The sequence below is a fragment of the Charadrius vociferus genome, unplaced genomic scaffold (genome assembly GCF_000708025.1).
Source record: "Charadrius vociferus isolate BGI_N301 unplaced genomic scaffold, ASM70802v2 scaffold311, whole genome shotgun sequence".
NCBI lineage: Eukaryota > Metazoa > Chordata > Aves > Charadriiformes > Charadriidae > Charadrius > Charadrius vociferus.
Genome location: NW_009646965.1, coordinates 395,554 through 413,457, shown reverse-complemented (window position 1 = coordinate 413,457; position 17,904 = coordinate 395,554). Strand labels below are relative to the sequence as shown.

Below are 17,904 nucleotides of genomic sequence, written 5' to 3'. Positions count from 1 at the left end.
GATCCTTGACATCGCAGGTGGCTAAGAGCCAGAAGAGCAGACTAATGAATCACAGCTAGAGAGCTTGGTTTCAGTGGTGTTCATAGAACTTACTGTAATTTCAGTCGTCTGCTGTGGTCATGTATTCACACTGTTGCACTGAGTTAGCAGAACTAAGGCTTGGCTTTAGACACAGACTAGTTTGTTGTCACTCTGAGCAGAGATATGCTGCTTCAAATTACCAAGCTAGGTGTCTGCAGAGCACTAAGCCACACAGTTATAGCCCAAGAGCCCCGCATGTCAGTGTGGGAGCTATGCTCGCTTATTTGAATGTGTGATTCCTAGTCACCAAGTGTATTTTATACTACTTTTCAAATCACCTGAATGGAGCCCAGGAGTTGTCCAAGATCTGAATCTGACTGTGTCAGGTACAGCATGTATATATACATAAGAGACCAATAAGACTCAAGATCTCTTAAACTGGTGGCAGCTGCAGGTAGGGAAGAGAACAATTTGTTTCAAAAAGCACAGTGGAACAATTTAGATTTGTGGCTTTTTCTCTCAGTCAAAACCTGAATATGCAGTAGTGATCACAATACATCAGAAGATAGAACCAGCCTTTATAGAAAAACCAACATATCTTCTCCCCACCTCAAGCACCGGAACTCAACAATGAAAACTACATCCCAATAAAGCTTTGCAACAGCATCTTACACACAGAGTCATGACTTAATCTCCAGAGATGACCCTGTGAAAACCATTAGAGTTTACCTTTGCTTGGAGTGGCAAGAAACCTTACAAAGCTGGGTTGCTCTTGGCTGATTGACATAGCTTGTAAGATAAGGGAACCTGCTCATTCGGACAGGTACAAATACATTCTGATACCAGCTCAGTGTTTGCTTTTCCCTCCAGACTTCACAGAGCAGGAATTAAGAGTGGGATCTACCTCACATCTGCCTTGACATCGGGGCAACTTAACCTTATGCTCTGATGCATTACCTACTTCGTAGCAGCCACAGTGCAGTGGTTGCCTGGACCACCCCATCACACGCTCTTTCCTTCAGCCTTGATTGCTACAGCAGAACTGCTAAAAGCAATGCACATCTACCTGTGGAAGTGTTCTGTGCTACAGAGGGTGCTGCTGGTGAATGATCTTCCGGCATATTGCTGACATTGTTCTGAAATCTGCTTTGGGAAAACAGACTCATGTGCTCTCAACATGACCTTCATGGCTATATTTCACAAGGCTTCTATAACAAACAGGCCAAAGGGACCAAAGACTGCACAAGGCCAGAACAGGGCCGATCTCTTCCACTGAAGAGGATTATGGTCTTTTCTGTGCTATATGTGTTCTGTAGGTGCTGAAAGAGAGTCATTCTCCAGGACTGGAACAGCCAATAGGACCTTTTCATCAGCAGGGCACCCACTTGCAATTGATTTTAAAGTAGGAAAAAAGCCTGCAAATTTCTAGACAGAGCAACAGAAAGGCTAAAATAGTAATATTGTTCTGAGTCTCTCTGTCTGTAGACACCCTGGACCTGAGATAACTCAGTGTTACGGTCTGCGGGAATTCATTGAACTGGATAGCAAAGCTAAACTCAGTACATCATATTCAGCAAGTCATGTTCAGTTTCTCAAAGGAAAGCCCGCTGAACAGCTAGAGACAGAGAACTGATTTCCATTCTATGCCTTTACAAATATAACCAGAAATCCTATTTGCTGGGCTTTGGTTTCAATACCACACATGGCCACTTAGAGACTGAACGACGGAACAGCCTCCTGGTCTCCCCACAGGTATTTTACTGACCCCAGCTGACATTATTCAAGGCAGCGGAGTAGGATGCTGCCACAGTAATCTCACCCCTCCTCCCACAGCTTTTTCTTGTCTCTATATCAAACATCCATAAATCCTTAATCCTTAGACATCAGGATTCCCAGAGACTGTTTTATCCACTTCTGATAATACTTTTGTGCATAGGAAGGACATGTCAACTGGAACAGCATCACCTATCTTGCGCCTCCATCACAGACAAAGCAGGGAAGTCAGAGGACCCGCAAAGTAGTTTATACCCTGCCACTTTGAGTTGCTGTGTTTACCTCCTCCCCCAGCCCACCTAAAGTGAGTTTTATGCCAATTCATTATCTGTATGGTGGCAGTACAGAGATCCCAGCCAAGAGCCACATGGTACTCCAGGTTTTGAGGAAACTGAGAGAGGCAGGTATACGTTCCCAAAGCAACAATAGTAACCCATTAGTTTTTTTCCTTTTTTTCTCTGCGGTTTCCCCCATGCATGTCCAGAATGGGATCTATGGGGGAAAATGCAAAGTAAAAAAGGAAATGCTGAACAAAATAATTTTGAATATACAAGGATATTTATTAGAAAGCAGAGAACACCATAAGCCTGATTTCTCTGCTAGCTGCTTATGGACAGCATGTTGATAGCCCTGTTTAGAGTCAGTCAAATACTACGCCCAAGGAACCAGCAACAAAAAGGTCCTGTAATCTATGAATACAATTCTCAACAGGTACTGACAAGTGTGTCCAGATCGCTGGTCAAAGACTTCTAGCATCCTGCAGACAGCCTATTTGAAGTGTTTCTGAATCACCATAATAGTTATAGATATGCCCTTTTCAAACCACAGGTTGGCAGCAAGATGAGGGCAGAAAAGAGAAAAATGGGTGTTTAGAGGTGACTATAGCTGAATCAAAAATAGCAAAGAAAAAAAAAACCCAAACCAGAAGCAGGGGAAAAAATCAAAATAATAATTAAAACTGAGCTTGGACTGTCAGAACTGAGAAAACTTGGAGCATCCATTGAAGTAAATGCTGCTGATTTCGGTGACAACTGTGCAGTCCCACAGGTAGACAGGTGCAATCAGATTTGGGTGATCAGGACTGAGCTTACGCCAAACGGTTGCAAAAATGGAGCAAAGGTTTCTACAATGGATGAAACAATCACAAGAAGGCTCAAAACAGAAAATGAACTAGAAAATGTGCCACCATCTCTAGCCTCTCAGAGGCTTGCTTATCTCTCCAGGGTGACAAACGTGCCAGTACAAATAACTTGCTTTTGATGTTTGTCAATATGCAGGCATCATTAATATCAACCAGTCTTAAGCAAAACAGAAATCTCCCCCATCCCCTTCATATAGCTGTTTTATTAACAAGCTCTAAAAATAGCTTGGTTTCTGGTTTCCAAGTATCCTTTTTCTAACAAAAGAATTTTGTCGTGTAAGGATAAGATGAAGTAATAGAAACAAGAAACTGTAGAGTGCCAATTAGCTCTCATCAAATCCCCTGCCTGGGCAAGACAAGCCTCATGGGATTTGCTGTAAAACCCACACTCTGCAGGAGACATTCAGATGATAAGAAAGGTGGCATAAAATACATTTGGTGACTAGGGATCACACATTCAAGTGAGCATAGCTCACACACTGACATGCTGGGAAAAGAAATTGTTGCAGAAGAAACTAGCAGGACACTGAGAAAATCTGAGGAAACAAGGGAAGGTGCCTTGTGAGCCCAAATGGCAAATCAGATCACATGGCTACAAAATGTCAGGAGCTGTAGCCAACAGCACTCAAGGTCACATTCACCCTCTTGCATCTTCCTCTAGGACAGCGCTTAAAGGTAGTTACTCTCCAATACTGAAGAATTTGTCACACCATCACAGCACAGAGCTTGCAATAGAAGTCCCTGTCCTTGGAAACATATGATTACCTGGTGCTGCTGAAGGACGTTTTTAATCTTTGACTAAAATAAAAGCTTGAAAAAATTCTTAAAAGCAAATTGAAAGACACAGGTCTGGGTTTGTTTTAGAGCCATGACATTTTGCCTAGCATTAGTGAGCATTAATCCCTTCATATCTTCCACTAACTTTATCCCAGGAGGCTCTGTAGCCTTCCTGCTCTGGGTACTGCAAACCACAAGCCTGCAGGAAGCGGTGTGCAGCCTCTTCGGCAGAAGCAACGTACGATTTTCCTGTGGGACAGAAAACAGCCACAGCTGAGAAAACCCTGCGTTAGGCTGACATGAGCTGATATTGAGCTAACAGCTGCAGGTCCATAGACTACTTCACAAAAACTTATTGATGATAGGCATGTTGTAATTCACTACACAGGGACCCAAAAGTCAATGGGAAGGTTTTGAGAAGCTGATAAGCTGCAGGAGCTTGACAACAACTTGCTTCATTGCACCTTGCAAATATCTGCAGAAGAGACTGGACAACCTCTCATCACTTCAGAGCAGACCTGTCCTCTGATATAAGGTCTGTAACAGCCGTATCAAAATACACACCAGCCAAGTGGCTGGAACATGTCTATCTCGGCAACGTTGACTCAGGCATTTCCTAGCTTCTGTTTGATTATTCTTGTGGTCTTTTTTTTTTTTTTTTTTTTTTTTAAATGGAAGAGGCAGTTACACATAGCTTCTCAAACTGAAAAAAGAAAAAAGCTTAATTGATCAAACAGTATTATATGAAACAATGGCAATCCCCTATATAGGTCACCAAAGTTGAATCTTTACACATACCACGCAGTTCTTCATTACTTGAGCTAATTGAATTTGCCAGGACAATTAAAATGTGAATAAGGATGTGATACTAGGGAGTGTGAAAGAAACAAGTCAGTTCATCTACTCTTGGTTCTCCTCTTAAACTGCTATAAATTCAATTCCTAGCAGAGACTGTTCAAGTTTTTACATGCAAGACCAGTTTCACTGCAGAAGAATTAGGCCTTACAGCTTTGCTTCCCAAGCTTTTCTACCAAGGGGAGGAAAAAGAAAAGCAATTACTATAGCCATCTGTCTGACACAGCTTCTCCTCCCTCCCAGATCTCTAGGGAGGCTAGCTGCAACTGTGCTATCCAATCTTTTTTTTAAAAACCATTCAGTTACACTTCCTAATGCCTCACTTAAAAATGAAACATGTTTGGGCTTCCCCACAGACACTTGCCTATTTTACTTCTCACCACAGCTGTATGTATTCCTGCAGCAGGTCGGGAGCACAGTCCACGGACTGTTGCCTCCAGGACTACACCAACAGCAGCTGATTAAAAGCTACAATGAATATGATGTTGTTCCTGCCTCTCTTCTCTGAGCAGAGAGAAACTAGTTTACATGCTAATGGCAACTAATGGTTTCCAACAGTGTTGGAAAGATGACCTCCTGGACTGAAAGACTGGACTGCACAGAGCAGATTGACACAGCAGTGCCTATTGCTCCATGAAAGGCAACAAAAGGCAAGCAGCCATAGCAGGACACTGGGGTTTCGCTGGTTTTTAGTGACTGAATGCTACAACTTGCCTGGCCTCCTGTTGACTAGAGGAGGCGGTTGCTTCGATCCCCTATCTGAAGTCGCTAATCTTGGAATAAAGGGTTACAAATCTCCAGAACAAAGTTCATCTCTGCTTCATGACAGCCTAATATGTAATTCACAGGGAAGGAAGACAGCTGGGAGTGAAATAAATTCTTTGCTAAAATTGTAGAGTACGTTGGCCTACTTCTACTCTGTACAAGCTCAGTCAAAAATGACCCTCACAGCATTAAAATCAAATTTGTGGATTTGGGGAAAAATCAGATTGCTGAAGGGATGAAAAAGAGTCAGATAGGGTTAAGCATAAGGACAGAGATTTCATTTTAAGAGCATGAAAGGACACCTAATGTTATGTGTTCTTACTCTTCTTAAAAAGTACCAAAAGGCAACACACAAATCCAGAGTGTGAAGGTTGCGAAGTACCTACAGTTCAAATGTTCTCCCAAGTCCTGTGTCTGCTTGCCATGAATAACAACAGTTAGTCTAGCAGAGCTAAATCAGATTTCAAGAATTAAACACACTAAGGCGACAAATTTGCATGTCTTCACTGATAAGGTTTAAGCAGGCTAAAGGATTTGAAAATATTCTGTCCCACCAGAATTCCCAATGCAAACCCTTAAGCAAAACATTTCACTTCCCGAAGGCCAAAAAGAACTTTAGTTATTACATCAGAGAAAGAAGCTCATTTTTTTTTTTTTTTAATTCTTTTTATTTCTCTTTCTCACCATTTGTGCCCTTTGTTTACTTTTTGAAAAGGTTTGTTTATTCTTTCAGCCCAGACAGAGAAACTGCAAGGTCAGTTACTGATATAAGCTGGCTGTGCTATGAATTGTTTGCTTTAAAGAGGAACTAAAAATCCAGCTATAAACAGAAAGCAAATCCCATCCTTTCTCTTATTCTTCTGCACGTTCCCACCACCTCCTTTTTTGCTAACCCATGTTGAGTCAACTGAAAACTAGGCCAGGAAAAAAGTTATGGTAAACAAAGTGAGGCAATCATTTTCTTAGTGGATTGCTTCTTATCTGGGTTAGTTCTCTGCAAAGGAGCTTGAAGGGTACAAGTGCTATTAAGGCGTGCAGTGGGAAATAGCAAGGCCAAGACTACCTCTTCCAGCAGAGAATCACACTTAGATCAACTTAGAGCAAAAGCCAAAATGCAGCACAAGTGGGTGACTAGTGTCATCTCTTCTCTTACATAATTTGTTAACCAAACAGATCTGTAAAACCTACAAAGTGTATTTGTTTAAATGGAATTTCTACTCTCATTAAAACCAAGTTTCATAGCAAAGTTTGCTAACTAGCTTCCAAAGACAGAAGATTCATCTAGAATATTTAAGTAACTCCAGTTCATGTTTGGAGGTATCCCTTAAAGTTTGTTGGTTTGGTTTTGGTTTTTTAACTGTAACAGCAAACCCAACTTTCTGTACACTAATGTAGGAGAAATCTGGACAAGCAAGGTTAGGAACAACTGTCTTGAGTGATGCACTGCCTGTATGCTCTGATCCCTTGAAAAGGGGACACATCTAAGCTATGGTGTGGATGGAATTGCCTTTCAACCTTTCCCAAACAATGTCCATGAAAAAGGGAAAGGTTAGAAATGCACATCTTTCTCTGAAGAGCTCAAAAACCTGTGACCCTCAGTGTCTATGTGGGCAGAAGCTGAACTGGTACCTGATGTTATCTTTTATTGCACAGCAGACCCGCTCTGAAGTTTTCTCCCTTTGTTATGCTAAATTGTGATCAGTATTTCCACAGCATTCTGCACAGCCTAATGAAGGATGTACAGCTTTACCTGAGCTTTGCTCTGCAGGCACATTAAACATCTATTCCGATTTTTAAGTCTTTCAGCAAAGATTGCTCAAATTACTTTGGATCACTGCATTTTTCATTTCATGTTGTTGACTAAATTTGATGTTCTCTTTTAACATAAAATTACCGGAGTGGAAAGGTCACAGATTGGATAGACTTGTTTAGTAGTTATGTTTTCCCATGCTCCAGGAGTGGTTACAGACTTAGTTAAACAAGTTGCTTTTACAGGCAGGCATAGTACATATTAGGAGTTCACTGTGGCTGACTTGGAAGGGAGTGAAAGGAGAGCTTTTTATATCAAAGAACTGAAATCATGTCCTCCCAACTGGAAATCCCCTCACTTTCAGTTTCTTGAGTAGGTATGTTGGGCCACTGCGATAACTGGAAAATCTTACCACCCTAAAGATACAAACCCATTAACACACCCCTGTGCTTGAAGCTTACTAAATGAAAAAATCAAGAGAGGCTCAAAGCAGTCATTAGTGGCAACCTCCAAAGGAGACATTTGAATGCTGTCCAGGTAAGAAGGTAAGGACTACAGACAGGCAGGCATCAAGGAGTCAGGGACACTGGGGAGAATTAGAATTCCCAGTTATTTGCAGGTCAGCATTGCCACTACATAAAAGGGAAATTTCTTGCTTACTCTCAAGATCACACCAGCCATTAGCAAACTGCAAGGACTTTTCAAGGACTTGCTTGCAGTGACTTTCAAGTCACAAAGAGTCCAGCATGTTCCTTCTTTACATTGGAAATGCAAGTGAACCACAGTTATTTTGGATCCAAACCTGAATTTCCCCCAGGCTTTAGATCCAGGCTTTCAGGTGGTTGGTAATTCAGCAGACCCCTCAGGCACGTGCTTAAGGCAAAGTTAAGTCCACGTGCAGCTGCACTGAAACTAGAGGAAATGTACACATGCTCGAGTCCTGTTTTGTTAAACATTTTAGTATGTAATAATCTAAAATGATAGCAGATGGCCAGGAAGTTCAGATACAGAATTAACCCCAAGAGTCAGAAGAGGTGAAGCTGACAGTTCTCAATCAGGCCTATCTGTAGTTTAAAAATCAGTTATTTGCTTCTGTGTCAAACTGGTGAGCAGGCTGTTACCAACCCAGGCAGGATTATATGCTACTATTATATGCAGTGCTGGTACCACTAACGTGCACCCTCTAGGGGTTATTTCAGCTTTCTAAGGCAACTTCAAAAGATTTTGGTATAGACTTCCTTGGGTGAAGAAACAGATTTTGCCACTTTTTCCATTTAACCACTTCTTGAAAAACAGTCATTTGATGTCCTTGCTTGGCTGGGACTTTTTTGTTTGAAGTAAATGTCTTACAATTGATTGGTGAATCAAAAAATCAAAATCTTTCTCCTACATAAGTGAATTGGAAAGAAAGTCAAAATAAGCCAGTATTTTGATTTACTTCTGGTACATTCTACAAAAATACATTGGTGTGTACAAATTTATATCTATAGTCACACTACAAGGATTTCAACAACTACTTATTGTCAGAATGCACCACAGCAAATACTCTCACTGTTCAGTTTAGGTGATTTCATATCCCATACTCTTATGAAGACACTTCTTGTAATGTTTCTGTAAAATCATAAGAGGTAAATAAGAAATTATTAACAAATCTTCTCTATACATTATGAATGATCCACATCATTTGCTTAGCAAAATACTACTTTTTTTTTTTGCGATGTACATTTTTTGATTTCACAGTGCACACACTGGGATATTATGAGGTGATGTTATATCCTGCTCTCCACGAAACAGAAACTTCCCTAATAAATGGCATTAAAGGCCAAGGTCTAATCTCAGCAGCAGCTTCAAGAAATTAATCCAGATTTACAGCAGCATGGTACAGCCCCATGTCTAGTTCCTCAGTAGTAAACACTTCTTGATGGTTTCTAATTTTTGCAAGAGAAAAGTTAAGTATTATTCCCAAACTCTGTGCTTCACAACAATGCTGGATTGCTAGAACACAAATTCCTGCTCAGAAAACAGAACACAACAAAAGAAGGCTTCACATTTCTATGCTGTCATATTAAAATCCATCATGAATAACAAAAACCGCATGTGGCAAACTGCAAAGCTAAAATACATTCACTACAATACTTGAACACTAATCTAATCAAGAGTACGGCAGACTGTATAGCAGACTTCATTCCTTCCTCCCCAGACCTTGCCAGCAGACAGTTTCACAGTTGAAACTGTCTTAGAAAAATTCCAGCCACTGGCTCTGCTCTGAACTATTGCATCCAGTAAAATCATTTTAAAGCCTATTCACATCCTTTTTGAGGGACCACTCAGTTCAGGAGCTGAAGGACTGTTTTCTTGCTCACTCCTGAACAGAGGCCAGTTAACTCAAAAATATTTCCTTCGTTACTGCCATTGGAGACAAACAGTGAGCCATAGCAGCCATCACTGCTGCCAGCAGCAAACTGAATATATATCTCAGCAACAAGACAAATACTGCACACAGCCGACCTCTCTGCCCAAGGAGACCCAGCCACCCCTCCAGCAGCCTCTTCCAAGCTGCCACCACCATCTCAGTTCAGACACCCATTAGAAAAGGCAATAGCATGCAAAGCGTGATGCTTCCCCTTTAGACCCACGCACTCACAAGCATGTGCCCTCCCTTGTGTCACAGGCTGGCTTCTCTGCAGTCCCACTGTGGTAATGAGTTCACATGAGGCAGAGGGGAGGGATGGAGAGAGGCAGCCTTCTGTGGAAGCAGTTCTGGATCTAACCAACAGTGCACCAAAGAGCTGACGCTCTCCTGGAGGAGACTGCACAAATTGCTTAGTAACTGCTTCAACGCAAACCACAGCAGACCTCTGACATGCACCATACCCAGGCTTTAACCCTCCCCAAGGTACAGCTGGCTTCTTCCCTCCTAGGCAGCTCTCGACTCAGACCCTTAGACACTTCGGAGGCATTTACAGCTTAGCAAAAATAAAGGCTGACAAGAGACAAAACAGATTCACTTGCTCAGACTAAGGCATAGAAAGGGCTCTCATTAAAATAACTTTAAATAGTAGAGTATTTAGGGCCAAGGGAAACCAACAGCACTGCTGTGAATAGCTGTCTTGGAGTACTATCCCGAGGGCACACCCACGCACCAAAGCATAGTAGTTATTTAAAGACAAAGAAGAAGACTGCACAAGACCTATGAATTTGGTTGGGAACATGATGACAGCTCTTGAACAGGGGAGTAATCAGTTCTACACATCTAGTTCAAGAAAGAATCCAGGACACAAATTTGCATGGTGGTATATGAAGAAAATATACATTTTCGTGTTAGTGTGACAATGGCAACATGGCATCTATAGCTGACTGAAGCAATATTGGGTCATCACTTTAGCATTAGATTTATTGATTAAATTGTCCCTTTCCTACCACAGACCCCAGCAATTCATTAACTTTAGATACAAGTCACTCTACCTAGGGTACAGCAGAGCAGCCATCCCCTAGGATGCATGATGCAGTATTAACGTCTTGTTTCTTCTACATGTCCCACCATCAGGAAGGCTAAAAAGAGACAAGTGTCATTCATTTTATAGATAGGGAAATTGAGGCACAGGGAGAGGAATCCAGATCACCAGCCAACCTCAGTTCTCGCCACTTGTAAAATGAGGAGCAGACCGAAGTTTTCTGTACAGATAGGCTACTGGATTGGATCTGCCTTAAGGATAACACACCCAGTGTTTTCATCCTTCCCCCATCAGCCAACCAACACAAATTATCACAATTATAAATTATAGTATAGCATGAGAAAACTAACAGGATTTTATATGCAGTTATAGATAAATGCCAAATCAAGGTAGACCATCACCATGCTAGGTATGGGAGCTTAAGACACCTGTAGTGTTACAGACAGACACTAAGTGGATAAAGGTAGACTAGGAGAGCAGCAAGATGCATAGTATGTTTTTTACATTGCACTTGCTTTCCCCAGCGTCACCCAAACTGCATGCAAAACAAAGTAATTTACCAGCTGTAGTGCGTGTGTCAAGTTACTCTCTGCTGCCTACACTGATATAAATGTCCACATGTAACCAATTTACAGTCAAAATCTGTCTCCCGTTCCAGACACGTTTTGCTCCCCGGAGGAGAGGCGCTGGGTGGGAGCTGCAGCTCCAGCTCTGTTTATGCGCAGTGAAGGGACAACAGCCCCTTTCCGCACCGAGACCCCCGTCATCTCCTGCGGGAGCCCCACAGCAGGCGGCAGAGTCAGCGCAGAGCAGAGCTCCCCAGCGAGATCCGGTGTGGTGCACTGCCCTCTCCCGGGCAGCATCCCTAACCTTCCTGCAGAGACGACTCCTCTCCAGGACCAGCGGTGGGAGAAGCTCCAAAGCGTTATGGACAAGTGTCAAGTGTAAGTAGCTGACAAACGTGCCAGATGATTACACTCTAAAAATCCTTTTAACCCTGTGTGTAGAGGTGCTGCAGAAGTGGCAGATCCAGCTGTGGAGTTAGAAGACTAAATGCTACTCTGCAAGTGAACGTAAATGGCGAACCTGTGCTGACTCCTGAGACAAGGAGAGGAATGAACTCATCATAAAAGGGGCACCAAGAAATTCCTGTCAGTCCACTGCACGCTCAAAGGAACGCTCATCAGGCAGCACTTTCAGTTTCATAAACTAGATTTACAAGTGTCAAGGCATTTTTTCATTTGTATAATTAGTAATGGTAATTTCAGTGTGCATCTGTAAAATGTCTTTGCCAAACTCAAAAGGCTTAGTTGTGCCTCTCTCAGTGGTACAATATTTTCTACTATGCAAATATTGTCGCATCAGCATACAACATATGGAGTAAAGTCAAAATTACTGTTTCAGTTTTTGTTACTGGTGAGCAACTACAATACATATGGAAGTTTATTTTAAAAAAAAATAATTCAGGGACCTGATCCTATAATACACTCCAGTTTCACTGAAGTAACTTGCACCGTCCCAGCATCTGACCCCACATGTTCATGTGGTCACACCTGTGGGTATGGCTCTCCAGAAGCATGACAAGGAATGGCTCGTACCCAAGTGCTTCTAACTCAGAGATCATTTTCCCAGAGTCTTTCACTGCAGGACTAGGGGGGACCACTAGGTTCATTGTGTTTGACTTGTTGAACACACAAGAAGTTCACAGAAATTGGATTAAACCAGCATTTAAAAAAGCTCTTTAATCTTACGTTAAAGACTTCAGGCAACTGCAAATCCACTGCTTCCCCTGGAGGTGGCCTAACACTAAGAAATTGGCTTGTGTTTCAAAGCTCTCACTTTAATTTCCAGCCCACTGATTCTTATTGTGGTTTTGATTTAAAAATTTGATAGTTGCCCCCAGTTTTACACTTGCTGTGGCAGATCTCCCTTATAGAGTCTAGTTGTAAAGTCAAGGGAAAATGGAACAGAGTATCCGACTCCTTTACCTCTTCCCATCTCACCTCAGCTTTTCCCAGTGCTAGCAGAGAATGCCCTTACTAATTAACAGTATCCCAATTTCATAATCAGATCTTCAGTCATGTATACCCTTGCTCCTTAGAGGGCCCTCACACCAGCATACTGTACCAAGGTGGTGACTCGAGAGTTTAGACAAATAGCCTGAACTCAGCAACCCCCAATTTAATGACTCAAAGGAACAGGTTCTGAATATGAATAAAGTGCTGTCTCTGTGCAGAACAAAGTTGCTGAGACATCCTGGCTTAGAAAAAGATGAAAAAAGAAATGTTTGGTCAATAATTCTTGTCTGTTGTAAAAGCCTGAAGGATGGGGTTTTTTGCCCTTGAGAAATGTAATGAACTAATAGGATCAGAAATTTGTGCAACAAGACACCTGGCATAGTCCAAATATTCATATATAGGATCTGGGCTGCTACAATCAAGCTTTATTTATCATTCTTTTATACCTGAGCACCAGTAATTCTACTAGATAATAACCAGGTGCTGAAGGAGGAGAATCCATGACTTAGAAACCTTACTGGGCAGACTAATCCACAGCAAGATTCAGATAATAAAGCAGCATGATTTGTACACAGGATCAACATATTAGCACATACGGGTGGTCTTTAAGTGGGGCTTGAAGCAGCAGAACTGGCTGAGATCGGAGAATAAGCTCCGTGGGCATAACCACAGTGAGAGCACGGCACAGAGGCTCTCCAACCTCCCAGTACATTCTGCACCATTTTCCCCTGAAATCTTCTCCCCAGATAGTTTACACTACAATTTAGGCAATACAGAAAAAGCAAACTGAGCTATTATCTTGTGGTAATAAGTCCCACAGGTTAACAAAACATTACCAATTACAGCAATCTGTCTATCTGTGTTTAATGCTTTTCCATTTCACGGAGTTGTTTCTTGTTCTGGAATCGTGGGAGGAAGGGAAAAACATAAATACCCAGAAGGCCTCTGCTATAACTTGCCCTCTGAGAATTTGTTCTCTTGATCTTCTCAGTACTACTTATCTCTCAAAACTCTTTTCAAATGGAAATCAAGCTATGCCTTCCCTAATTTCATCAGCATTCTCTGGACTTTTCTGATTAGGTAAACAGGGTTCAGCATTGTTCAATAGCAGCAGAGCAGGCTGCATATCAATGGAACCGGTTAAAAGAGACACCAGCATCTAAGATAAGGATTTTTTTTCTTAGAAAAACCTCTATGGAAAACAGAATATTTTATTTTAGCTATTTTCTTTGCAGTGAGAGCCAGCTGAAAAAATGTATCCCAGGTTCCCTAGGTAGCATTTTACATTAAAGAGGAGAATAGATATTGAATGCAAATAAACCAAGAAAAATTCTGAGCAATGCATGAGGAGGCACTGTGACCAAGTCTCAAGGGGTTTGGAAATACCTTCTACTTAAACTGCAGACTTCAGTCTTCACATGAAAGAGTCACTTTCCCCAGTAACCAGCACCTTGTAGAAAGGTAAGCTGTGTGGGAAAGGAAAGCATCTCTCATTTATTTCACTATTGAAGGTGAATAAGCTCCAAAAAATCCAAGACATTTCAGCCTGATCTCATTCAGATGGGATTTCCTTCTGCAGATAGTGCCATAGAAGCTGTTTTCTGTCTTTAAATCCTTAACTGCTCTAAAACCATTTCCAGTACTTCAGTCCCTTTTCCTCCCTGAATTGCTTTTCATTTCCAGCAGTAAGAACAGCAATAGGACTGAGAACAAGTGCCCATGATTGCTGGACAGACAGAACTGCAGCATTCTTCTGTCCTGCAGAAGGACAAAATCAGAAATATTCTGTTAGCCCAAAAGACAGGTCCCCATCCTACTGGCAAGGAGGATCTTCCCTGGTTTTGCAGCAACAGCAAAATCCTGAATAGCCTCAGTAATGAAGTGCATATTCCTTAGCATCTTCAGATTCGTTGCCCTGTTTTGCACAGCCACTAGCCTTTAGCACAGATTAAAACCCCCACACATTCATTCACTTAAAAATATATAATTTGCGTGCAGCCTCAAGCTTCACAGAATGCAGAAATACAGTCTAATCAGCAAATGCCCATCCATCCATATTAAGCCCCAATAGCTGTGTGGTCCCATTGGAGGACTTGAGCATCACAACAAGGCAGGCCATGTAAGAGCATCTGGGGACAGAGGAGGCCATTTTGGCAGGAGGTGTCCTCAAGCATAAAAGATGTGAACCAGCAGCTGGGTGACATGAATAGTCATGTCAGTGCTGAAAAGGCACAGGAGCCACTGTCCAAGAATGATGTATTTCATGAAAAGAGGCCATGCTTTGCTTTCAGCTTCAGTATCTCTTTTGTGAGGCACTGAGAGCACTACAAGGAGGATCGGCTCTGGACTGGACTCACTGCCATGTTTCTTTTCTGGCTTTCAGGGGCTCCTTTCCTTGCTTGTCAGTTATAGCACCTTGGAGCTGTAGCTCCCAGAGAGTCTCAAGGTCACATACTGGTACTCAAAACAGCACCATTTGTACATCAGACCCCAGAGGGGACTTCAGCACCCGTAGGCCAGCTCATATAGCAAGGTCCCATTGCAGGGAGCCAGGGCTGTGGGGCTCTGAGCAGTCATCATGTGGTCATAGGGAGACTGCCCTTCAACTGCCCCCTCACAGCGGCACTTTCTTTTTGTAAGCATTCACTATTTGCATCTCTTTACGTAAACAGGAGACAACCACCACACTTTTAACCCCTATCAAAACAAATCACATTGATTCAAAGGAAGCCTTGAACTTGCATGATCCAGGAACTGGATTAGCTTAGCACAGCGCTGCATGCTATGGGGTACTGCTGATCAAAGGTAGGTTACCTGCAGGCCACTGCAGGCCTGACTGCAACCACATGGCCTCTATTTCTGCTGTAGTTACCTGTGTGCCTTCCATCTCTTCTAGTTATGATATTTGGTGAAATAAAATGGCCACAGAATATTCACAGGGCTCCATAGATGTGGTCTGTATGTGAAAAATGCTTCATACTTTGGACTGCCTGAAGTACTGAGTAAGCACTACCCGATTAGTCCTCAACAGCAATCCAGCTGCGACTTTACATTGCAGAAAGGGTACCCGTAAGCGAGAGTTAAGTCAGAACACGCCACAGAGATCCATGATCCTGCATTGCCACTATGTTCAGACAGAGACAAGAGATGAGTACAGGGTCAGAGTCCGTTCAGAGCAGGAGGAAAGAACCCAGGCAGTGTTGTTATGAATTCCTGTGCCACCTTGCCAGCTTCTTAGCCCCCTTCTAACCCCATGCCAAGTTGTCACTGGTGTATTCTCACAGCTCACGCAGCTCTAATGCATGCACCTGAAGGCACCTTGTCCCCAGCAATATCCTAACTTCTGCTCCTACTATGGCCTCTTTGGTAGAATTTAAAACAAAAGCAGCAAAGATGCATTCTGCCTCACAAAATGGCAACAGGCTCAGACTAGTTGACACACTATCTGTTCTCTAGCAGAAAATTATTTTCCAAGGGATTTCCGTCCATAATACTATGCCAGGTCATCTCTCAACATGAGAGGCAGGGAAGGTGTTTCCCTGGGAACAGTAACCATGGCAAACCTCTTACCAGTGTCTTCCCCTCTCTACCTACAGGAAGAAAAAGAACAGCAGATGCCTGAGCTCTACCTCCAGCAGGTCCACCGGTCCCCAGAGCTATAGGCAACCTGGAGGCACCTGATCAAAGATTCAGGAAGGAACTTCAATTAATTCTGTTCTTTTACTCAGATACCAGACATTTCTGCCATGCTACGCTGAACTCATTACAAAGAGTGCAACTGGAAACATCAGTGTTACCGAAAGGTCAGCCAAATACAACAATGCATAGGTAGGCACTGAGCCCAAAAATCAGCGTGGATAGATCGCCAACAGAAGCAGAGGTACAATGGACTGGCTTTGCAGTTTTCAAACCCTGGCATTGTGCATTAGAGCTCTATTAAAGAAAGCATCTGCAAACCCCAATTTGTAAGCAGTAGCTGCCAGCAGATGACCTGCTTCTGGTCCACCTCTTTTTCTGCAGAATATTCTCGATTTACCAGATTGAATGCAACTCTCTTTGCTGAAGAGCTAATTAAATCATAATAAACAATTCAACTTGAAAGTACAATTATATTGCATGCTTTGGGGCATCTTTTTGTCACGTATTAGTGAACGTTATACATTTCTGGATTTGAGGTTTGAGTATTTATTCAAGTCAACAGAGCAAACGAAACCAAAGGTCTCCTTAGTTAATCTTTCTCTCAAATGACACGCAGAGAAAACACGTTCTATGATTCAGCAGTCTTGATAAGTGACTAAACAGTCAACAGCCTAGATTTCAACTACCATCACTCCACTTCAGACTTAACATGCAATTAGCACGAATTGTCAGGATACCAGTGTCTTATACTAGCAACACACTCAGAGGGAAATACTGCCCTGCCACCAGACTGACTCATACAGAGCACAAAAATCTTAATAGTCCAAGTTTCTGTTATGAGCACAGTTAAACCAAAATCTTTACAATGAGAAAGATACTGACCTTCTACATAATAATTTAGCAGCACAGGGTGACAGGGTCAACTGGGTCATGATACCCACTGCCCCATCTCCTTCCATTCATTTCAAAAAGGTATTTTACATGTGCAGCAAATACCTGCTCCAGACATATAGAGAAACCTCAGTGACTAACACCCGAGTGAAATAAACATTTATTCAGAATGAGTCTAGCATTCATTTTAACCTCCTCTAAGTCAAATCACTGGAAATATCCCAGAAATATACAGCCAAATCAAATGATGCACTCATACCTGAGTTAATATCCAAATCCAGCCAGTTGTCTTTATTTACCACTGAATCCTCAGAGAAAGCATTAGAAAAATAATCTGGTTTTGCAAATCTCCTAGGAATGCAATGCAGCTACCACTAAGAGAAGATGCTATTTCTTTTAAAGATGCTGCACATACCTTTCTTTGCCATGCGCTCCAGCCTAATGCATCCTCCTATAAAATCATGATAAGATTTCATTTCTCCTTCTGTTATCCGGACAGCAGTGAAAGGTGGGTTCCTGGGCACCTGTTGTCCACATTTCTGACACCGAGAAGCCATTGCCACAGCTCAGGAGACTCTTGTCAGGAATCTGCTCTCTCAGTTTGCTGGAATCCAGCCTGATTCTTCAGCCGTCAGTCCAGGCTGGTGACTTTATCCCACTTAGTTCATTCAAGGTCACCCTCTCCAGCAGGATGTTCACCATTGCAATTGGCTAAGACTTTTATAGGCTTACTGACTGTGTTTGTTTCTCCCTCCTTGCTTTCAATATCAGTTTACTTTATTCTCCCATTCAGAATGAAAGCTGTGAACCTCAGCACAG

General features: G+C 42.3%; 1 protein-coding gene across 1 annotated transcript in view; it reads right to left on the bottom strand.

The window, feature by feature from the left end:
* Positions 1-17,642, bottom strand: part of MCF2L2 (MCF.2 cell line derived transforming sequence-like 2) — a 153,090-nt gene extending 135,448 nt beyond the window's left edge. Inside the window, exon 1 of the mRNA XM_009895295.1 lies at positions 17,501-17,642. Coding sequence (XP_009893597.1) covers positions 17,501-17,642 — 142 coding nt within the window. The remainder of the gene's footprint in view (positions 1-17,500) is intronic.
* Positions 17,643-17,904: the final 262 nt, after the last annotated feature.